General features: G+C 41.2%; 1 protein-coding gene across 1 annotated transcript in view; it reads left to right on the forward strand.

The window, feature by feature from the left end:
• Nucleotides 1–9568, forward strand: part of TMOD2 (tropomodulin 2) — a 31400-nt gene extending 21832 nt beyond the window's left edge. Inside the window, exons 6-10 of the mRNA XM_051628181.1 lie at nt 2406–2536; nt 3166–3273; nt 3529–3672; nt 3990–4134; nt 6153–9568. Coding sequence (XP_051484141.1) covers nt 2406–2536; nt 3166–3273; nt 3529–3672; nt 3990–4134; nt 6153–6187 — 563 coding nt within the window. The 3' untranslated portion in view covers nt 6188–9568. The remainder of the gene's footprint in view (nt 1–2405; nt 2537–3165; nt 3274–3528; nt 3673–3989; nt 4135–6152) is intronic.
• Nucleotides 9569–24141: the final 14573 nt, after the last annotated feature.

Consider the following 24141-nt stretch of genomic DNA (forward strand, 5'->3'; position numbering starts at 1 on the left):
TAAGGAGCTTTGTTTTCCTGTCTGGCTCTGCAGAGGTAATTGAAAGGGTGGGAGTATTTAAGAACCCAAGAAATATGTATTTTAATTCCACTACAGTTTAGGCAGCAGGCAGAAAACAGTGAACTATAGCCAAGAGGTGGCCATCTCACCCCAACTCACAACCATGGGGCTTGAAGGTGACACAAGGTGACACAATCCCTGGCAGAGTTCACATCTCCAAGCAGTCACGTCAAGCTGCACTCACAGGGAGGCAAAGACTGCATGGATGTGCTCCTGCCCCAGCTGTTCTCTCTGATCTACCACCTCCACCTCAGTCCTGTGGCAGCATGTTTAAACATTGTCTGTTACGTGGCTCCTTACGTACATGGGAAGTGTAATTGTTCAGGAAATTCCCCAGCAGAAGCAGCTGTAGTTACTATAAACAAATCCAGATGTGTCTGCACTAAACAAAGAGACCTTTGGTGAATCAGATCTTAGCTCAGGAACTGACAGGAGGCTGGATGCAGGGAGAACTGGGTACACCTGAATTCCAAGTTTTTCTTAAGAGCTGCCAAACTTTGATCCAGAGCTCACCACCTCCAAGCTCTGGGGTATCACCTGGGCTAAATTTTGGTTCTAAAGACAAAATTGTGGAATGCTTCTTTCTAGGCAGGTAGTAATCAAAAAGTGTTTTGTTCTTGTAAAGTCATGAGAACAGCAGCTCTCTGTACGAAGGACTTAAATTGCCACCCCTCTTAACTAAAGGGGAGGTGGGAAAATACACAGGACACTGTCACTTCATTTTTCTCAGGATTAAGACTGTTCTGCAAGCCTCTTCAGCAGGGCTCTGTTCAAGCTGCCATCTATCTCATAACAGGCAACTGCATGTGCTACTAATCCACACAGATTTCAGATATGTTTGTTGTACCGAGTCAAAATTTCAGCTACGTGAGTCAGCTCAACTATGCTCCAATCACAGACTTAAGACCCAGAAAATCATGGTCACATCACTTTATTATTTGGTCCAAAAGCAATACCTTTCCTTAGCCAAGTAAAATGCTTCAGTAAAAGAGGGAAATATCTCAAAAGTTGTCCACCAATGTGGAAAAACAGCACCATTATTAAAGAAACAAGATAAAACAAGTAGAAAGTGAAAAATACTTTAACTCTAGACTGAGTATACTGTGATGCCTAACCTGAGGACAGGGTGTAAGTCCCAGTTTGTCAGTGTTGCCATGACTGCAAAAAATGCTTTGCTGTTTTTAATTTACTTTCCATCCTTGCATCCAAGATAGGATGAATTATCTAGATGCATTTTACCAGTAGTTTTCAATTTCCTACCCTCTACGAAGGCTGGAGTGTTATTCAGGTGTATGTGAGGTCTCTCAGGAAACTAGTTTCAAAACAGTTCAGGGTAAAAGGGAGCAGAGTGGACACCAGCTGAAGGCTTGTGTATGATTTCATCTCTACTAGGAGTATGATTTCTAAAAAAAACATTTTCCTTTTTGCCCATGATGTGTCATGAGCTTTACCCATTGCACTGAACATAAATGAACAGTACATTGAGACTTGAGCACAAGCCTTCAGAGAAACTCACTGCCTGCAACATGAAATAAAAGGGTTTAAACATATTTGTGGCCAGTAACATTCCTTTCTTGCCTCTAGTGGCTTGGGTGGCCAGGACATATAAATTAATCTCCACAACTATGTGCGTGGGAATTAGAAGCACTAATTGTGTTCTAAGCTGTGATTTTTATGCATCTCTAAGAATATTTATAGCTCATAGCTGCCAACATTAAAAACTCTCTCTTTGGAACACTAATACTCAAAGACTTCATAAATATTGGTGCTGGCAGACAGACCTGCTTTTCATGGTTTGATAACTTTATTTTTTAGAAAGTGCAGATGTTGCAATTTTATGAGAGCTAATTGAATTTATAGTAAGGCAGATAGCATCAGCCTAGAGAAGGAAACTGAGGGGCCTTCTGATCATGTTTAAGTTAGCAGAGTCTATAAATAGGTGCAGTGACATCTTCACACTAATGTAATAGGCAAGTAATGAGCACATCTTCCTTTACAGGTGTTAGAAAAAGTGGCTCTTGTCTATGTTACATCCTAGACAATAGGCTTTAAAGCTGCTTTGGCTCAAATTAATTGTACTGGGACTTCTGTTCAGAACAGAGGAATTTGCCTGTGAGGATACTGCCCAGCCACTGTGACCACAGCCTCCACATGCTTCTGGGTGCACAGAAGGTGACAAGGGCATGGCAGGGACAACGAGGCTAATTCTCCTGTTTCCAAGTCTCCTGGTTTATATGAAACTTTTCTTGAATGCTACAGCACAGACCTAAATGGGAATTGAAAAGCCAGACTTAATGATGATGCCTGTTCCTCACATCAACATCTCATGAGATCTTGTGTTGCAGATGTGGTGAAAGGTGAAAAGGTCAAGCCTATCTTTGAGGAGCCACCTAATCCGACCAACGTGGAAGCAAGTTTACAGAGGATAAAAGCAAATGATCCTAGTCTCACAGAAATTAATCTCAATAACATAAAGGTAGATGCTGTGGTTTCATTTATGCAATCATAGGAGAGTTTATTAAAATGTTTCCCAAGCCCTTGCCTTTTATCTTCAAATTTTGTCTCAACTGTTCAGGAAAAGCAGGACACACAGGAAAGGGGTGTGGAGGGAACTGCTGTGGAGGCTCCAAGGTCATCAATGCCTCATATTGAATTAGATGCCAATTAATAGAATAGCCCAAGGGGTGACTCCCTCTGCCTGCCTTTCTTTAGCAGATTGTAAAGCAAGATCTCCTGGGCACTATATAATCATCATGGCCAAATGCAATTAGCCCACACACGCAAGCACAGGAGGAGCTGGCAGAGACTGAACATCCAGCAGCAAAATAGGAAAGTAGCTCAGAGATCAGTCACGTGCTTGTGTTGGCCTGACCCAGTTAGAGGCAGTGCTGACATGGCATCTTAGCACAGGCCTCCACAGCTCTCTGAAGGCCACTATAAGCAGAGGATGCTTTCTGAGATACTCTTAAAAGCATTGCAGATGTTTACATTGCTTAGACTGTTTAGACTATTAATTTGCTTAGACTATTAACCAGTTTGATAATAATTAAAATCAGTGCCTAGCAATGTGTCTAGCTAATTAATGGCTTTGTTTCCTTAATGTAGAATATTCCTATTCCAACACTGAAGGAATTTGCAAAAGCTTTGGAAAGCAACACACATGTGAAGACATTCAGCCTTGCAGCTACTCGAAGCAATGACCCTGTAGCTATTGTAAGTTTTAACACTGGTTGGAGGAAAAATAAGTTTTTAAGTAGGTCTGTGTCTGCTTTAGCTTGCATTCATTTTCCCTTGCAGAATTTCCCTGTGACTGTGCAAAGCAGATGTGTAATCTCTTCCAATCTACCTCTATGTCGTTCTAAGCCTATTTTATTTCTTTGTAGGTATTTAGCTATGGTTTGCAGATTCCCTGTTGTTCCCTGAAACTCTTGAGACATTATCTCATATTCCCTCTTTTTGATCCCTCAGGCATTTGCAGATATGTTGAAAGTGAACAAAACACTGAAGAGTCTGAACGTAGAATCTAACTTCATCACTGGGACGGGTATCTTGGCACTGATTGATGCACTGAAAGAGAATGAATCCCTGACAGAGATTAAAATTGACAACCAGGTAAAGAGAGAGCATTGAGTGAGTCCACTTTTGTTTCCTTTCTGTATGGATTCCCAGAGGGTTATCCTAGAAGGCTCTGGCAAAGTCAAGGCAGCCTCTGTGGCTCAATCATTCTGCAGCTCATGTCCCGTGCCCATGCAAACTAACAGTGGATAATGTCAAAACAGAACAGGTCAAAGCCAAATATAAAACCTGGAGCAAAATCTCCAGGGATGAGATTCTCTGTATTTTGCAGCACAGTACTGAGATATAACCACTTATTTCTCTCTCATATGAAAAAATATTTTCATTTCTTCATTTCACCACATCACCAACAGAGGCAGCAGCTGGGGACAGCTGTAGAAATGGAGATTGCCAAGATGCTGGAGGAGAACTCCAAGATTCTGAAGTTTGGATACCAGTTCACAAAGCAAGGTCCAAGAACCAGGGTTGCAGCAGCTATCACTAAAAACAATGATTTGGGTAAGATGCTATTACAGCTCCTCATCATTTGTTTATGTGAGCTAGCCCTGACCTTCCTAGACAACTCTTGCTGACTGCACCTAAGATTGAATTGTAGCTCATTCAATATTCAATCTGATGTGAGAGGTGATGCATAGCTCCACAGTAGACAACAGCAAAGTTCTTCCTGTAACTAGGAGCCACTATTCTTCTTCTCCCACTTCCAGAAAGGAGAGTTACTTCAGCCTTTTCCATTAAGCACCCTGGTTTTCCAGCTGCCCTTTCATTTGTTCTGGCCAGAAAGTAGAAACCCAAACCCATTCTGTTTGTTCAGTGAACACCAAAGCCCTGCCCATGACAGACCAAGCCTGCCCAGAGGAACAAAAAAAGATTTTCCTACCTGCATGACCAAATCCAGGCAAAGAGAACAAAGCTTTGCAAGGTTTACCTGAGTGTGACATGCTCTGCCCTGTGTGCTCAGTACACATCAGAAGATGATGCAGGAGTAGTTTACATTAAGAAGGAAAAAACCAACAATAAAATAAGGAAAAACATTGTGGTTTTAATCAATTCTATTTCAAAACAGGGCATCAAATCTTGATGCCTTTGCTGGCTTCAGCTTGGGTTCTCTTTGTGAGAACTAAGATAAAAGTTGAGCTAGGACCTATTTCTTTCACACATGCTTTCTTTTCAGTTTTAATTTTTAGCACAACCTAGGTATTCCAATTATATACTATTGGTCCTGAAAGTATTAGTGTCCCAGAATGGTACTTGAAGTATCCCACAAAAGAAAAAACACCTTTTTTCCATTATTTAAGTAGTTACCATTAGACATGTCCTGTACCTAGTATTAATTTTACTGCTTTTGTTTTGTATAGTTTTGCTCAAGATTTAGTAGGACAGAATACCTGAAATAATTCAATAAAATAAATGAAGTAACAACACTGAAAGTAGACACACAAATGACTGATGTTACACTGCAGGCTTTGGAAAAATGCAGCCTATTTTCCAAGAAAGCACTATGAAATAAACCTCTGGATAGTAAAGTACTGGGATGTTTGTAGTAATATGTTGTTACTGACTTTCTAAACAGCCTTTGGCTTTCTGTATTGAAATCATTAATTCATCCAGTTTTACTGCTTTTGTTCTGTACCTCAGCAGTTCAATATCAGAAACAGGACATGATAGATTGATATAACACACAAACAGGAGAACCTCACTAATCTTATCTGGCAAAGTCAGAGAAGACTCAATATGTTTTTATTAGGGTATGGAGTAGCAAATGCTGCCCAACTCGACCTGCTGTAGTGCATCCTAAGTGCTGTAAAAATTCACATGTGGCTACTTGTCAAAATCATCCTGCCCACAACACAAAGCTAATCATTCTGCCTTGTTAAATGGCAGCATCAACATACCTGGTTTCTAATAAGAATCGAGAGTTAATTAACTTTCTATCAGATGGCTGATGAAATCAGAGCATGCAAATTTAAACAGATAATTTAAGGTCCAATCTGATGTTTTCCTTGTTGCCAGTACTCACTGATATCAGTACTTAAGAGAACTTCAAATTATTTTCTAAAAGGATATTGGTTGTTGCTTACCTATAGTAATACATTTGTGTAATGGCAAGAGTTAATTTTTTTATGTCCAATGCTTAAATAATCTAGATCACTACCATGCAGACCAGAATTGACTTAGGTGGAACACAGTGGCTTTTAAAAAACCATGGAGCCATTTGCAGGAGGCACTGGAAATGGTGATTTCTTCATCATCTCAAACCTTTTCTATAGGAAAAGTATCAATATGAACACTTGGTGAAACTAGTTGATGGTATGGCAAAGTGCAGTTTAGCTACAATTGTTTTGTTTAGCACTAAGACCTTTTAATTACAGCATTTATGGAGACAATCCTGCTGAGTGTTTCTTAGAAGCTCCTTCCTTCTTGTTCACATTACTCCAACAGGAGTGTGCCAGTGAGAAAAGCCCTGACACTCTGAAGAAAGCAGTAGTGACTGCTCTTTTCTTGTTTTCTTGGTCTAGTTCGTAAAAAGCGGGTGGAAGGAGAACGGCAGTAACCACAGCACAGAGGAGGCAAGGCAAGATTGGAGGCCACCAGCTGCAATCTCAGATTCTTCACTGGTCAGAAGGGAAGGCACTGGAAAACCATTGCAGTGGGAGTTGCTCATTTCTGTTGATGTCACCTTTTAACCTTGAAAACAGCCTGTTCATTTTGAACTTTCACAGTTAATTTAATTTTTACAAGAGAGAGTTACAGCTGGTTTGATTTTCCTGAAAAATGTTTTGCAGTATCTGAAGCCAAGACGCAGAATCTTAACTGTGTTACTGAGCATATAGTGACTCTGACCCCTACTTTAGACACTTTTTGATATGCTAAAATAAGGATAAGGGATTCTCTGCCGAAAACAGAAGTTGTAGAGTCAAAGTTCTGCAATGCCTTATGTTTGTAAATAATCATTACTTATGTGTATAGTCCTGCTGAACCAAATCCTGCAACAGATGCTCCTAGGAGTAGAACTAGTAAGGCCAGTACAGGTTTGCAGGATCACACCCTTGAGCCTCTTTCCTGCAGAAGGATCTGGGCAGCTGGAGCCACATAGCAGCAGCACCCTTCTACCTTCTTGGGTCTCCACCCATCCAGGTCCAAGTACAGGATCATGCCTAGACACAAATATTGTCAAATCCTACTTGTTTACATAAGCTTATGTTTAGGTGAATCATTTTGCAATATTACAATTTGTTATCCTTACTCCTTGTTGTAAAGTAATATTAGTGCTGCCGATCCTAGACTTCAAATGCTTTGGGTTTTTTTCTAGGCCAACAAATTTTATTTTGCTACTAGAATGCACAGTTTACAGCTATTAACCTAAACAAGTATTCTGAGCAATATTTGTTTTGCTTTGAGCCATGTGTTTGACTTTTTTATTTCTGGTATTTATGTACATTTGTTAGTATTATAGAACTGTTCTCAGGACCTTTTAGGTAAAGGTTAAACAGTTAATCCAGAAGAGCAGCTGTGCCACCAGGGAAAAAAAAAACCCACAACAAAAATCCCACAACATTAAAAAGGTAGTTGTGACAGCTACATGACTTTATAAGCTCCAGTTCAGGTATGTCCCTGTATCACAAGGCACTTAGGTGTCCATGTTAGTGCTTAGCTGAGTAAGGGCAGATGTAAGCACATGCACAAACACTTTTCTAAAGCCAGGCCTTAACTCAGATGGTGGAGAGAATCTTAACCCAGTGGAAAACACCCATGAAGCAGCTGCTAACTCCAACGCTCAACTACATCAAAATTTTAGTAAGAATTCAGTCTGATGTTTTGTGTATTTTACAGTGTAAAGCTATTCTCTACTACTGCTTTATCACTGCCAAGTGTTGTCTCTGACTAAGAGCCAGAGGGTCACTGAGGTTACACTAGGCATGCTGTGAGAGCCAGGGCAGATCAGGGGAAGGTGAGTCACACATACCAATGCTCACAGAAAGCTGCAGAAATTAACCCGGGGCAAGCGCTGCTACCCAGGGAACAGAAGCATCTCCAGGTCTTCAGGACACCAAGGATGAAGCACTGCTTCCTTCACCCAGGTGATAGGACAACACTGGAAGTCACATACCAGTTGGTACATTTGACATACTTTCCTGAGTGATGCTTTTGTGACCAGAGCTAGAGTGCAAGCTAACAGGATGAAACCCCCCCCCTGTGCCTTTTACAATGGAAATGAGTAGGTCCAAGGCAACATGCTTCCTGTTGGACACTGGTCTTCATACTGGGGTCCAAACCAAATAATGTACACTTATACCCCACTTAAAATAGTTTGCTGAAGTGGTCTGCTAAGCTGGGATCTGAAATGCAGAATCTGCAGTTTACTTCCCTGGAGATCTCCCAGTCTCTGCAATTTCCACCTCATTTCCATTCCTCAAAATAAGGCCAAAATCTTTGATTTACAAGTAAAAAAACCCAACACCCAGGGAAGTCTTGCTGAGATTTCCCCTAGATCCATGCAGCATTTGCTGTGAAAAATGTTGATATCCTATAAAATAAACCTCCATAACACAGTCATAATTCTGTATGGGCTTAAACAAACAGTGCTTAAAAAAAACATATGGGCTACCAGGGGTATATTGGGCTTTGCAGCATCAAGCCTCATGAGTAGAAAGAATCCTCATGCCCAGAACCAAAAGACTGTGATTGCTGATAAACTTCAGTGATTAGAATCACACAGCCCGTTTTCTTCTTTTCCTTTAATACAACTAAGGGAATCCAAACTACCAGTCTTTTTTTTAAAATAAATTTTGAAGATTTTATTGGTTACTTTTTTTGAAAGGGCAGTACACACATGTTTAAGGGAAACAAGTGCAATCCATTTCTAGTCTTAATTGCCATTTGAAGTGTTGGTATTTGCATGCAGCAGTTTTACAAGGATGGATTGTTCTGGCTGCTTCATGATGTCTTCAGCATGTCACCCTGTATAGCTTTGCTCAGGGCCACACAAGTGGTTATATAGTCAGGGGCCATTCATGTCAGCTAGAGTTTGCACCATGGACCAAGGTACCTGGCTGGGGAAGGCCCTGTGGGCTCTGTCCCTTCGTCTGCCACACTCTTTGCACAGACATTTCCTCTGAAGAGAGGATTCCTCAGGCACTCAAGAGTATAATCTCAACCACCAGCCCCACCACACTAGCAGTCAGAGCCTGGAGCTGTGCACCCCATGGCAGGGACCTTGGAGGCTCCTTCCAGCACGTGCAAGGAGAACCCCTAATCCCCTGGCCATTTTCTCCAGGCAGCTGCTGCCAGCTCCTACTACAGGGCTCAGTGACCAAGGACATCTTTGTCCTGCCTCTTCTGTGCGCTCCACACAGGGGCATGGTTGTCACCTAGCCCTGAGCATCACAAGTCAAACACTGCAACAGTATAAAGATCTGTTGGATGCAACAGCAGCACATGATGGTGATGCCTGACAACAGATTTTCATATTAATACAGAATTATTTAGCTGCTTAAAAATCTCTGCAACTAACAAGAAGGGGGGGGCACAGGATGTGAATAGTTATTTTAAATGCTACTATCAAGCAACATCTGGCATACTCAATGCTGAATGGGGAACATGGACAGAAGAGTCCTTTTTTCTTAAGCAAACATTCAAGAGTAACTGTATTTTTGCACATTGCTTCTCGTGTTGACAGCTTCAGTTTGGTTTGTATTTTTATACAGTTTTTTTCATGGAAAAGCTCAACTTTGTGTGTGTCCTAACATAAGTGTGAATTGTAGTGTGCACTAAGGACCATATGTGTACATGTATAACTCAAAGATGTTATTTCTGAAACAAAAGTAATTGCATGTGCAGAGGGGTGCATATTACTCAAGAGGAAGGGAATTACCACGCTATGTAACAGTGACTCCCCAGCTTGTGGTTTTTCTAAATAAATCTTCATACAGGATTTGGCTTTTGCAATTTCTCATGGGTTTATGCCTTGAATCAAGGCTCCCTTGATGCTCTGACATCAGATTAAGCAGCTTTCTCCACTGTGGCCCTTGCAGCTTTTACTCATCTGGATTATCTGCTAAGTTTCACCTTTTGTTTCCCCCACATTACATGCACTGGACTAGAGCTTTGTGTATGATGGTTGGGTGCTCAGAACCAGGATTAAGAGCAGAAAAACCTGGATTCTCCTCCCAGGTTAAATAGACTTCCAGATTTAAAGCAAGTTCATCATACCTGCCCATGCCTTGCACTCTTGAACATCACCCTTGTACTTTCCTGCAGCCCAACTCAAACACTTGTGAAACTCAGCTTCTCAGAGGAAGACACAAGAGATGCAGTTTTCTCTAAAGGAAATAAATAGAAAATTGAAAACTCCCATTTCCAGAATGTGTCACGAGGTACTTTGGATCAGATTTCTGTGATGCATATCTAGACCTCTAAAGCTGCACATGAAAACTCATGGTATTTTCAGCAGTTACCAGCTCTCACCAGCTACAATATAAGTTTAGATAGACAAGTTTCTGTCCTTAAATATGCCATAAGAATCTGAATGTATGAATCTGGCCCCAGTGTCCAACTGCCTTTTGGGACCTTACATGCTTTTGAAAATCATGTCTCTCATGCCAAGACTAAATTTTATGTCTAACATTCTTCTATCATCTTTTTAAACATGCACCATGGCTCTAAAAATAAGTACCAAGTGAAGACAACTGAAAAGCAGGATGCTTGTTCTACAATGCTTAATCTTTTCTTTAGCTGTTTTCAATTTTTACAGCTCTGAATTATATGACAATAGAGATACTTGAAATTCTCTCTACAGGCTGCTTTTTTGAAGCAAAGTGTGATTTATAAAAAGTTGCTGCCATTAGAGCTGCAGAGACTAGACTTCATGTTTGCTTTATCACTAACTCAGGGAAAAGAGATTTCACCATTTTGTGAAGTTTAGAATCCAATTCAATGCTGTGCACTTTTATGCATAAAATCACTGTTGTCCCTCCTCAGCTAGCTTCTCAGGAAGCCTGCAAAATGAGTTTTCCATGAACATCAGATAGAGAGACATGTATTTCCTGCCCCCTTTTCTCCACACGGTGTCTCAGCAGTTTTCCACATGGGGCCTCATATTAGAATTTGACACTAAGAACATACACAGATTTCTTCCCGGGTGTACACAGCTCTAAGCTTCAAGGGCATCAAGTGCATTGTGGAGTGCCTGAAGGCACAGACTGAGCTAATGAAACAGTTAAGCTGACCCTTAGGACCTATGCTGCACATTAACACACCCTCCAAAATACACAAAACTACCCAAGCATAAGGACAGTTAAAAAGAAACCTCTGAATATCTCCCCACAAAAAATGTGCTCTCTGCAGTTCCAGGGAAGTTCACTGTTTGCCCACAAAGAAGCAAAACAGAGTCACTACCCATTTAATGACAACCTTTACTTATGTCAGTACTTTAATCCTGACATCTCACAGTACCTTTCTATGTTTCCTCTTTTGAATGCCACAAAACAGATGAGAAAAATAAAATGAGGAAAACCTCAGTGAAAGAAAAGAGGATGGGTCTGTGTCCCAGTATGTGGTTCTTCTGGGATTTGCAGAGCCTAACAGAGGGAGTGCTCATGGGAACTATGCAGCCCAATTCCCAGATCTTCAGTTGTAAGGGAATTGGAAAACAGCTGCAGAGAAGCTCATAAGGTCACACAATCATTTCCTGTCTCTGAGACAGGGTTTTATTTCTACATACTTCATAGCTTTTGGCACAAAGACTGGTTTTGGTCCCGCGTCCCTTTTCATCACAGGGGTTGTGTTGGAGTCCCCTGGAAGATTGACTAGGAATACAACATATGCCAAGGAACACAGATACTGTATGCCACCTTCACACTCAACTTTTATTTTAGGCAATGGCTTTTTGTCTTGCTTCTGTTTCTTTTCAGAATGAAAATTTCATGCGCAAACAGCTGAAAAATAACTGTTACAAGAAGAGGATTAACACTACTGTTACAGTCTGAGCTTACATCTTCATGTCTTTTCTATTCCAATCTGTTCACTCCTCTCAAGGCTAAGCAACAGCAGTGCAAACCCCATGTGCTTCATTTTCTACAAGGAATGCCAGGTCAGTCACCCCATGAGTGTGATATGGAGTGACAGCCTGCACTGCAGCAAGCTGCACTTACCACTGGCCACCCATCTCCTGCTGCTGCACAGAAGGTCCCTTGCTTGTGTTCTCTCAGCGCATCTACCCCAAGCTAAAATCTCAATTTTGACTGATTCAGAAACTCTAGAGTGTAAATATGAAAGAAGTGCAAGCTAACTGAATTTTCTGCCACATTCCAGTAGCTCTGATCAGTCTATGTTTCTCTAGCTGCAGCCAGGAGCTCTGCACTCAGGGCCCAGTGTCAGGCTGCTGCCAAGCCTGCAGAAGACTGGCATCCAAATGCAGCTTGTGGAGAGCACTTCCTGCAAGAGAGAGAACCCACTGGGTGAGCACTCTGCTGGGGGAGGATGCTGGACAGCAACCAGGAACCCATGCAGCTCTCACATCAACATTTTAGCTATTTTAATAGAGGACAGGATTTGCACGTTAAGATCAACAACCACAAAGGAATATTTGTCATTCTAATTTGTTTCAGCTAAACCAAATATTTGTCTATATCTGAATGGAGCACAATGGTCAATGGTATTTCAGGTTTCCTTTTTGAGGAAGAGGAGGGGAAAACAGTAGAATTATGTTCAGCTGGTTCCCAGCAACAGCAAAGTGCTTAAAATATTCATGCTTTTCTTGTCCATTCCAGTAAAGCAGATGAGCACAAACAAAAGCAGGGGAGGCCTCCTTTAATGAGGGTCTGTGTTTCTTATGGCCAGCTGCCTGACTTCATTGAGTCTGACATTAGGTGCTTTTTCAGTGAGCAAGGGAGGAAAAACAAGGCTGCCAGATAGAGATTGCATATATTGTTTCACTCGATCCTTTCTGATAATCACTGCATTGCTAAAATATTGAACAGACTCTGAAAGCAGCATTTCATACTTGCAAGTTGTTTTTTCCCCAGCTGCCACCACAGGTACAGGTATCCTGGGAGCTGCCTGGACTCTCAATCTTTTTAGGTGAACACTACTTAAAGAACACCCCAAACCTGAGAATCATTAATTCTGCCACTTGTCCATTAAAAGATTACATACTCATCATCTGTGTAAATCAGCATCAGGAGCTTTCAGATGGTGGTGGAGAAAGAGGTCACTGGGTACAAATGTCTGGTGAAGCAGAGTGTTTGCATTCTTGTTTAGTTTGCACTCCAGCAGCATTGGCACACTGCACAAACTGGTGTTTGTAATCCACAGTAAGCAGGTTGCTTAGAGGTCAAATCTGTTTCTGGTCACTTAACTCTGCATTCAGGAACAGAAGAAAAAGGCACAGCAGCAGGAGCTGCTGGCAAGGCTCCCCCCGCAGCCGCCTGGCCCCACTAGGCGGCACAGCCGCTCTGTTCCATTGCTGTATTTTTTTTCTGTGTGCTTTCAGGCTGCTTAGGGGGAAAAAAAAGTGTCTTTAAACGTGTCATGCTCACTAGAAAATAAGGATAGCCCATCAAAATTACCTCCTTTAGGATTTCAGAAGCAACTGCTCTGTGGCAGCTGATTAAAGCACTAGTTAAGCTCTCCCCACCTTTACACTCCAAATGCACTTGTTGATCCAGGTTAACCCCTGTGACAGCTTGTAAAATGCACCACACTGAAGTTTCTGACATCTCTTCTGAGCATGGAATAAGGTCAAGAGCACTTCTTATGAAGCTGGACCTAGTTACCTCACATGTAAGTTGCTGCTCTTACCATGCTTTTTTTGCCAAGTACTGATCTCATATATACATTTGTGGAAGAAAACCAAAAGAGTGCCTGACAGAGAAATGGAAATGTGATGGTCATAAGTGGACATAAGTGCTCAGCAGCTGCAACAAACCCAGCCAGCAGTAACATAAGCAGTTATGCCACCTGCCAAGAGCTGGAGTCCCTTCTAGCACTAGAGATTCGTAGAGTTTGGAAGATCACTTTGTTGATAAGACTGAAGGTTTAAACAAAGGTGTGTGATGACATTCCAATAAAACTGCATTTGCTTCCATTGGTATAGTTTTTTTTCATTAAAATGAGAGCTTTATTTAGTATCTTCTAGCTATTTTCTACTCTATTTTTGTACCGAGAAAATGAAAAAAAAAAACATTCCCTTCACTCTTCTGAAGCTTTCAAACACTCCATAATGAGCAAGTCAGAACAAAATGCTTTTAAGATATGTACAATTAAAACTACACTGTTTTCAAGGAGAAGTGTCATAATCCTGCATGCCCTGAAGTCAGCCAAGACTCAAATCTGCACAGCTACTGCTAAGACCAGCAATTCTCAGAGACACCAAATGAAGTACCTGCTGGTCCTGGGAAGGACCCACTGGGCTGTCTTGCTAGCTTGGAGTCAGAACAAAACACTGCAAGGATAGCCAAGGAAGCAATCTAGGTGCCGAGATGTGCAAAAGGCTTTGTTATTGTTTTTCCACTGATGCACGAGTCACTGTAGCATTCAGCTATGCCATTCATATCCGTGTCAGATAAGGTATCACAAAGGCCACATGTGTACTTAATCACTCTGGTGGTACAGGTCACAGCTGTGCCCATGAGTTACTGTCAGCTCCTGCTGCTTTGAAGCTGCTTGTTGCTTTATAATAATGATCTTATTGAATCTTGTTTTTCTATAAGAGGGACTAGGCATCCACCTACTCCAGCCTCTCATGTACCTGGTATCCTTAAACTGCATGCCAGTAACCAGCCTATAATTTAATCAGGCCAAACACTTGCATCATTTAGAATAAAAACTTATTCTCTGGAACATAGTTCTAGTGTCAAGTGATGCAACAGCAAAAGTGACTGAGGTAGGACACATGCAGATATTTCCATGTGCTGAAAGTAAAATCCACCTGCTACAGAGGAAGTGAACAGCCTAAGGTCTCTGTCAGCTCAGCTGGACTGCAAGGATATCAGCTCAGAGCTGGTGATTAAGTTTACCTCTGGACATGTGAGCAGTCTGGCACACAAGATCTGCCAGAGATACTAAAAAAGCATTGGCACCAACCTTCTGGATCCTTTTCCGGATGTTCACATTGAGTCCAATCATTTACTCTGCTTGGAACTGAACAAAGGAGACCTCAGCAGGCTAATTTACTTGAAAATGTTTAAAGCAGTGCCAAGCTAATCAGCCCTCTGGATGACCCTTTGAATCTTGTCCTCTTAATAAAGCTGCCCTGTTATTAAAGAGAAATTTACCCCAAAAAGAATTTAGATACCACCAAGGGTCCATGCAATGAAACTCTCAGCCCAGCTGACAGGATGAGAACAGCCAGCATTTAACCTCATCACCATCCAAGTTAGCAAGCACCCTTGAAGTATTTCAGTCAGGCCATGCCCAGCACCATCAGTGTGCCCATGGTGCCCCAGCAGACTGCATCCACCTTGCAGGAGTTTAGAATAAACACTGCTGCTAGGCTGAGCTATATTTGGAAGTCTGCTCTTATCTGCTGCACAGGACACAAACAGTATTCCTACACTGTGAAGGAAAGCATAAACAAGCAGCAAGTGGCTGCCCATCCTTGCCTGCTCTCTCAAAATAGGGTTTAGTACACCAGGTTTGAACAGGGAACACACCTTTACTCTGTTGGAAACAAACAGTCACCTAATAATAATTAACATTAACTTATTGCAAAGGCAAATGATGACATGACCCTCAGCAAGTTTCACAAGCAGCAGAAATGAGAAAGTAAGCCCTGACAAGTGCTGGCACTCCATGGGGTGCCCTGCAGGGTACAGCTCCCCTCTCTCCTCCTGTGGTTTGAGTAGGTTAGTACTGGCATTGCCTTGGCCAGGGCTGACAGATTGTACAGCAGGTTTGCCTGCAGTAACAAAGCTATCACAGGATCTCAAACAAGTTACTTAGGGATAACTGAAGAGAGAAAGGAGGGAGGACTCCATTTGGGCTGAATGCATGGGCCTCACTGACTGCACTGAGATTTTTGCAGAGCTGAGAAAAACAAAGCACATAAGTACTTTTGGGGTGATATATCTTTACACATTTCTCTAAACTGGGCATTAATGGCAACATGAGCTGATCCTCAGAACCTTCTTCCCTCCAATGTCAGCTTGACACTTAAAAAACAAGCCTGCTCCAGAAGGGGTGGCTATCAATTGCACTTCTCCTTTGACTATTACAGGTGACATTTTGATTTTTGGACCATTGTCAAATCATTAGTAAACTGTAGATTGCTGCATTTTGCCAAACATTTTTAGTGCAAACAGTTAAAAGTACTCAACAAGCAAGTGCTGTACACATCCTTAACGCTACAGAGGTGGAAAGTGAGGCACAGATATACTCGATACTTTATTCTTCATTCACCCAAAGAAAGGTTAAAAATAGAAATCCCCTTGATGTTTCCTCTAGCAGCTCCTACCGAGGCTGATGCACTGCCCTGTCAATGAAGATTTATCTACTAGTCATGCATTTGTTTCCCTACGGAGCTCACTGGGTCTGCAGTAACACTTCTCCTTCCCTTTAATCTCAGCTGTGAGTCACTGAAGCCTCTGCTCACTGTCTGGGCAGGAGCAGCGTCACCCCCTCGGCACATACACAGCCTGGCACCCCAGCACAGGGGACCAGGAGATGTGACTCAGGCTGGAGCATCCAGGGGCAGTGTCACCATGGCAACTGAGCTTTAACCATTGGATTACTCAGACTAGGCAGCCTTTAATTAATGGCTTGATTCTCACTCCTTTCTTTCTCCCATGGTTGTAATATTTACTGCATTCCCTAAGCAAGCCACTGAAAAACTTCCCAAAGCCAGCAAGCAGCAGAGGCTACAGCTGGCCCAAAGAGCACGGAGGAGAAAGGCCAGAGCTTCAAAAAGCACTGATGAAACCGGGCTGGGTACAGCTGCTGGCATGACTGTCAGGAAGGGCTGTGCCAAGGTGATGGACACCAAGAAGACCTGTCTAGAGGCTGGGTACTCATCTCTAAAAGACTCAAGATTCACTGCCAGTACCTGTAAGCCTCTAATGTTCAGCAAGTCCCTTCAGCATCACAGCTAGGAAGGAAAAGATTCACTTGGAATCAGAAGCTCCCAAGCATGCCCTCTGTTGCATAGCTTCATCCCGTCTGATCATGGGATGCACAGGTCAGGGTTTGTCCAATCCCCTCCCAGTGGGATGGCTGAGACCTACAACAAATAAGTTTACATCATCTGGTAGATGGAAAGTAGGCCACCAACTTTCAGGAATCTAAAGATCGTAGGCTAGAAATCACTATAGTAGTGTTCAAAACTGAAGACAGTTTCAGTATTAGGTGAAAGCCTACACAAGAAACCATTCAGGGAAGTGATGCAAAGATCAAAACCAAAGAAAGACTAACCTTCCACATGCTTGTAATTTTTAGCAATGACACTTCTGAAATTCTTTACAACAAAGGAAATGCCAGTCACAGCCTGTGCTATGGGAAGGCATGAATCCAGAGCATGTTAAAAGTCTGGAGTAACAGAGGAGCCTGTAAGTTCTATAGTCTAAATAACTAAGTGTGCAAGGAAGACAAGAAAACACTAAAAAAAGATTAAAACACAGCAATTTGCTTTTTCTGATGTGAAAACCTGCATTCTCATAGGCCTGGCTGAAGCACTTCTAGACTCATCCCTAAATCATTTTGCACAGCCAGAACAGCACATGCTCATGGTACGGATTCAGAACTGTTCAAGAGTACCCTGTTCTTCCAGTACAGCTCAACTGGGCAGCACCATCATCCCCTGAGATGTGGCCTTTGCACAGTTACCATGACAGGTTTTTAGGACTGGTTCCTCAGTGATGACTTTTTCTAACAGTTGAAAGATGGATTAATCCATTCTTAACAACAAGGTCATTACACATACCACAGCTATATGCATATGGTCACTGATGGTCATTCCACATTCAGATACCTCACCAAATAAGCCTCTAGCCATATTAGAGAGGCCAGATCTCCTCACTAACTCTTTGCACTACCTTTCCAGGTAATACCTGCTGCTTCCAACCATTTTTATGCTGCTAGGGAAAGAGCTGCAGAACTACCAGCAGCAGTACATGGTACTGCCTTGAGAATCTCCATTTTCAATTTAACTAAAAGCCCTCAAGTTAATCTCTGCTTTATATGTATAAAATAGGTGTTTTTTTTAAAAAAAGGGTACTGCTAATACATACAAGGTATGAAATAGGAAGCAGGAGGGTGAGACCAGCATTGTGCCCCTCATTGTCTGATGTCCACAGCAAGTCTAACCCTTCAGTGGCTTCACCTTTTAAATGTCAGCTCTGAATACACATTCTACTTGATTTAACACTCAACAACAGAAGCCTGCCTGTTTATAGAGCCAGGACAGGAGTTGGTGATGAAGAAACAGAACTATAGGATGTTAACAAATGAACCTGGGAATAGAGTCCAAGTGAGGATGAGTAATAGTACCTGCTTCTTCAGATGTGCATCAAAACCAACCATCACAGAGAGGTTTGGTCTGTCAAGATTTGCAATGCTGTTGGATTTTAAGTTGTTCAAGGACAGAGTTATGATTCATAAAGAGGCTTGTAAGAAGATGAGTCTAAGCCCTGCACTGGAACAGCTCAGGTAGTGCCCTCAATGTAGCTTAGATAATCACTTGGGTCAACTGAAAGCTACAAAACCAGCTCTTTCCCCACAGAAACCCTACATAGCTGACCAGTCAGCATTGACCTAAGCAGCTGCAGTCCTACCAGGGAAAAAGATCTGGCTAAAAGAACTTGGGTTTCTTGTTTTCACTTTCAGATTTTAAGTAAATCCCAAACTAAAACATCAAGTCCTTTTATTCAGGATAAAAAAAGTTTACAAGATTATAAACAAAAGCTGAAAATTGTTAGGTTTTTTTCCCAAGGCTTTGGAGAACATCATGTGTATTCATGGTGTGGATTATACAAAGAACTCAAATATCAGTAACTGGAAAGTAGCATTTCTTATATTTTTATTTTTTTGGACAGAAACCACTAAACTATTTCCAAAACATCCACTACTGAAAGTGCTTTCCGACTCCTACTTTGAAGTAGGTCTAATAGCTGTAAACACCATGGATTTAAAAGGTCACTGCATAATTCAATCTCAGTGATTAACATTTTCCTTTGTAGTTATGACTATACTAAAATAATGATCTCAATTCACAGGATGATTAAACACAATTAATTTTCCTTTAGTAAAATAGGCTGAAGAATCTTTGTATAACCAAGCTAGCTGAAGCACCATTTAAAACACCTTTTCCTTCAAGGAATTTTGCCAGTTAAAAAAAAAACAAACAACTAGTTCTTGTCCAAGCCTAGGTTTTCCTATTCAAAGCTGTGAAATAAGATTCCAATTTTAGTATGAAATTCAGACCCAGCATCTCAGAACTACTGCTGAACATTATCTTTCTGCCTGCTAATTTTAAGGCACTCATTATTGCCCTAGGAGGCATGTCATTGTTACTGTAAGAGCCCCCTTGCTGCTTGAGCCATTTGTACAAATATTCACTGAGATGACTAAGTGCACTTGATGAGGTAAAAATCCCTGTAAGTTCATAAAAATTATCCCTTCAGAGCCACTTGATAACCACAATCATATCTTTCCATTGAAACTATTATCTTAGCAGATGTCTCTTAATTTTTCTTAGATTTCATGCATTTCTCAGCACTAACTTGGACAGGTTTAATGAACAGATCTCTCCCTCAGCCTGAAGAGCAACATGCAATATTGTATTTTTAAAATGTCCTTTCTTGCATATTTTGGACTCAACTAACCAGTCATAAGTGAGCAAAATATATTCATAGTATGAAATACTACTTTTAATTTACTACTTTTTTACTCTGATAGACAATAAAACCAGCAATGAATGAAGGCAAATAGCAATGAGGTCACAACACTTGAGTAATATATTCACTACTTTTTTGTTTCACAGTTCATGCATTAACATTGACAGTCAGCTTGCCAAGTTTAATCTATATGACTAAATACATGGAAGCAGAGTGAAAAGAAAAAAGCCTAGTCAGCTCTTTTTGCAGAGTCAATTATCTCACTTTATGCTGCAGAAGAGGACAGAGGCAATAAAAGGGTCTGAATACCCACCCCACAATGCCACCCTAATCCCTCAAGATCCACACAAGACAAGGACCAAATTGTGACAACAACAACAATTTATATTTTTTTTCCTTACACAAAGTCATTGGAGAGGCACAGCCAGAGCTTTACAGAGACTCTGGTTCCAGAGGGCTGCTCTCACTCTACTCCTGATGTGTACTTGAAGCCTTTGAGCTTTTCTTCCCAGCTATGGAGCTGCAGAGTTAAGCTTTATGTTTTGTACATGCAAGGTCAACAGAGCTCCTGATCACTTGGCTCTTTTGATGGATTCGTTTACCCCTTGCTGAACCTCCTTCACCTTCTCTCTTTTTTATTTGGCATGCTCTTCTAGAACAAGATACCAAACAATACAAATAGTGAACAAAGGCATCACTTAGTGGTGCTGTGTTCATGATCAAGCTGCATTTTTTTGATGGAGAAAAACATCCTGGCAGCTGTAACCAACAGGGAGACTTCAGGGCTTTTATATAATTTTACAGGCAAGTCAATTTCAATACTAACCGCTCATTAGTTCCACAAGTATTTCCTAATGAAAAAGAACTGCCAGGGATGTTCACCAAAAAACAAAACAAAACACCAGAAGACTGATTATGAGAAACTGGAGATACTTTTTCAGGCTCTTCATGTCACATGGAGTTAGGATATGACTCAGAGCAGCTTGAAAGAACTGCTTAAGAGGTAAGAAGATGTGAGGCAAGTTCCAGAAAACTTGTATGACTAAGAACAGCACACGTGTCTGCTTATTGCTTGGGCTCTTTCAGGTAATTCCTCCCACTGGCTCACTTTGCCATCTTGAACATATTTGCTCAGCTGCTGCAAAGAAGACGACACAGGATGAGTTGGAGCTCTCAAACTGCTCCATGCAGGTGAATTAGCTGATGGCAGCAGTTTGTTCCACAATTCTTCCACTTCATCAAGCTGATGGCCAGCAGTGGAGTTCATCTCAGGAAAATGAAAATCCCTGGTGCCAAAGAATAAAGTGACAGATTGGAACAGTCTATTTTAGAAAAGAGCTGCCATGTCTAGTTAGTATCATACACAGATTCACTGCACAGTAACAAATGGATTCTGGACTGAGCTGGGAAACTACAGCGTAAAGTATATTAAGGATTTCAGTCAGGAAAGGGAAGGAAAAATGTTCTGCATTGAATTGCAGGGAGCAATTTTACTCATGTTCTCTATTTTGCTCCCTTGATTTTTTTTCAAGTTATCTTTTTAAGGACACAAGACACTAGCACAGATGATGCTCTGCGTGACCAGATTTGAAATTCAAAGGAAGCAATTATTTGATATAAGCAGCAAGCTAGCAGATCCCTACTCCAACTTAGCTTCCACCATCTAACAATTTTCTGCTACCACACTGCGTCTAAACTCTGTAGAAAGGTGTAATCACTATAGAAATCTTATATAAAAAATCCCCAGTACATCCCACCCAGCAAGCAAAAGCATTTTATTTTCTTTGATCTCACTTTTACAGCATAGGAGATTTTATTTTTAGTCCTAAATGAAACCACTATTAATCTGTTTCTTTCCAACTGATTGTACTAATATATTTCTCCTATCTATTACTCTATGCCACTTTATATTTTACTGCTTATCTTTGCATCCATTTTTTTGGTGTAAAAAAATTTTATATACTCACAGGTGTTTGGGCATAAATCCAACATTGTTATATTCTAAGGTTATCGTGGCATTATATAGATTACCTGCCCACCAAAACACCTTTGTGAGACCTAACTGCAAGCTGTAGGGTCATATTATGCTACTTCAGCTTCTGAGAGAAACAAGCAGGCATTCTTTTCATTTTCATACAGTGACAGCAAATTATTTTATTTAAATTCTTTTGTTTCTTACTTTGGCTTTCGATACATTTAATTCATTCACATTTATTATAAATTGTTGATGTATGTAAATTAAACACATCAAGTTTAAGTAATGGATTAAATGTATCTGAGTGTATTCATGTTTATTATAAAGAAATGTGAAATCTAACATAACTAGTACAGTCTGCCTGAAATAGACTGCCTCCTCTCATTGCAGCTCTGGCCAGATTAGTACCTCCAGTTGCAAGTTCAGGGAAAATTAACTGCTTCCAGGAACCATCATTGCTCAAACCTTCCTATACATAGAGCCTAGTCATTGCCATTTAGCATCTGACCTGTCCCTGGTTTAGTATTAGAGATAACCACTGCTTCAAACATTCCAACCTACTAACCTCAGCTCTAGAATTTGCTGTCCATAACATCTGCTTACAAGTCTGGCATTCACGTTTGCAAGGAATTTCCAGAACAAGAGGAAAAGGGCTCAAATTGCATCTGGGGAGACTTAGATTAGATATCAAAAGAAACTTCTTCACTGAAAGGATTATTAAACACTGGAACAGGCTGCCCAGGGAGGTGGCTGAATTGCCATCCCTGGAGGTGTTCAAAAGATGTGTAGATATGATGCTTAGGAATGTAGTTTAGCACTGGACTTGGTAGAGTTAGGTTAATAGTTGGTAGAGCTATGTTGACATCAAGTTAATGCAGAAGTAGTATGGTATTTGCACACTAGGATGCAAGATGATAGAAGTTTACACTACCTAAGAGCAGCACTATCTTCTGTCTTTAGGCAAAGATGAGAACATGAGGATATTCCCGATAGGACACATCTGGTATTTGCCAGAAGAGTGAGTGATATACAGATAAGATTATATATCCCTCTGGACAATTGGTCTACAACAATGTATGGAAACATGGAGTATTCTTCAAATACCCTGAGAATGTCCAAAAAGACATAACTCTCTTCACATAAAATCCTTCCTCATTTTCAACTTGCAGGCAAAACAAGTCATCCTGACACACTTTCCAGTGGCCCAGAAAAACAGGCACCTCTGAGTTAAACCAGTACAAGAAGCTGTGACTTACTGAGGAGCCAGTGTCCTTATGCTTTGAGCAAAGCTGCTAGGAAGACTAACCTCTGACAGAGAAGCAGAGTATAAATCTTAAAGCAGCAATGCCTCAAGTTGCTTTTCTACAGCAACCTTTATCCCTTTATTAACTCCGGGAACATTCACCCTCAAAGGGGCACACGGGGTACCGGCCGGGCAGCAGTAACAGCTCAGATCTCCAGTTGGGATCAGTCAGCTCGTCACCACTCGGGGGCAGCATTTCAGTAGGAAAAAACCACACAAAACGAAGTTGAATAGTTGTGATTTTAAAAGCTGAAGAACACCAAGCAGAAGCTGCCAGGACACAACACAGTGACCCATTTGGTCCATCACCCTCTCCCTTCCAATAACACCATTATAATACTTCCAAGGCCAACTCCTCAGTGCCCAAAATGAGAAGCCTGTAATAAAAAGCATAAATACTGCTGGTTTAGTGCCCTATATACATCTGCTAAAAATAGTCAGAGGACAAAAACATACTCCAGTTTTGGACACTGAATGACTACATGAGCTACAAGGCCAATTAGGGCAAATGAAAATATTCCCACAAGAAGAAAATACACATGAGTAAACACCCTGGAAGGCAAAGAGCACTCTTGGAATAGAAACTTGCTACACAGCTTCAATGCATCCTTGTCACTGTTTTGTCTTCTTATTCAAACAGCAGCTTTCCTTCTCAACAGTGACAGGCTGCTCTTAGAGGAGCATCACAAGGGCCACCTTCAGGCCTGGGAAGCTGTGATCTGAGGCATGCTCTGCATTCAGTGAGGAGAGGTAATTTCAGAAGTGACTCACAGCAAAAGCCTAACTTGAGTTGCTCTTTCCAAGGCAAAAGTTGAACTTCGCTTTTCATTGAAGAAAAATATTCACAAACAGAACCTCCTTATTTTCAACTGCAGGTCTTTCAAAGCTCTTTTTCCTCCAGACATACTTATACCCTCCCAGCATAAATCACAAGAGCAAGAACCTGGATGCTTCTCCTAGCTCCTCTTTCAAGTGGGCAGGGGATTGTTGGGATATCTGCAGGCAGCTGAAGATTTACAACATGAATTTCAAAGTTATACTCTTCATCATCTAATTGATTCCACAGATCGAAGCAAACTGGAGACAGACCAAGTCTGCTGGCAGTTCTGGTTTTGTCTTAGGCTACTTCAACTCCACAGCTGAAGCCAGATCCAACCTGAATAAGAGGAAAGGGCAACTAAAAGATGGAAATGTAGGATGAGGACAAACAGTCTCTTAACTGTGAGCAGGCATAAAGAATAAGTATTGTTTAGTAGGCTGTACATGGAAATGGAAGGATTAATATTCTGATCTGTATTTTTTTTTATGTCTGCTGACTTCATTCATATTCTTGGGGAATTTCTGGACAGCTTCTTCAGATTCTCTGACAAAGCAGTTTGAGGAGCACTTTCAAAGGACAGGCC

Source organism: Apus apus, chromosome 10 (genome assembly GCF_020740795.1).
Source record: "Apus apus isolate bApuApu2 chromosome 10, bApuApu2.pri.cur, whole genome shotgun sequence".
NCBI lineage: Eukaryota > Metazoa > Chordata > Aves > Apodiformes > Apodidae > Apus > Apus apus.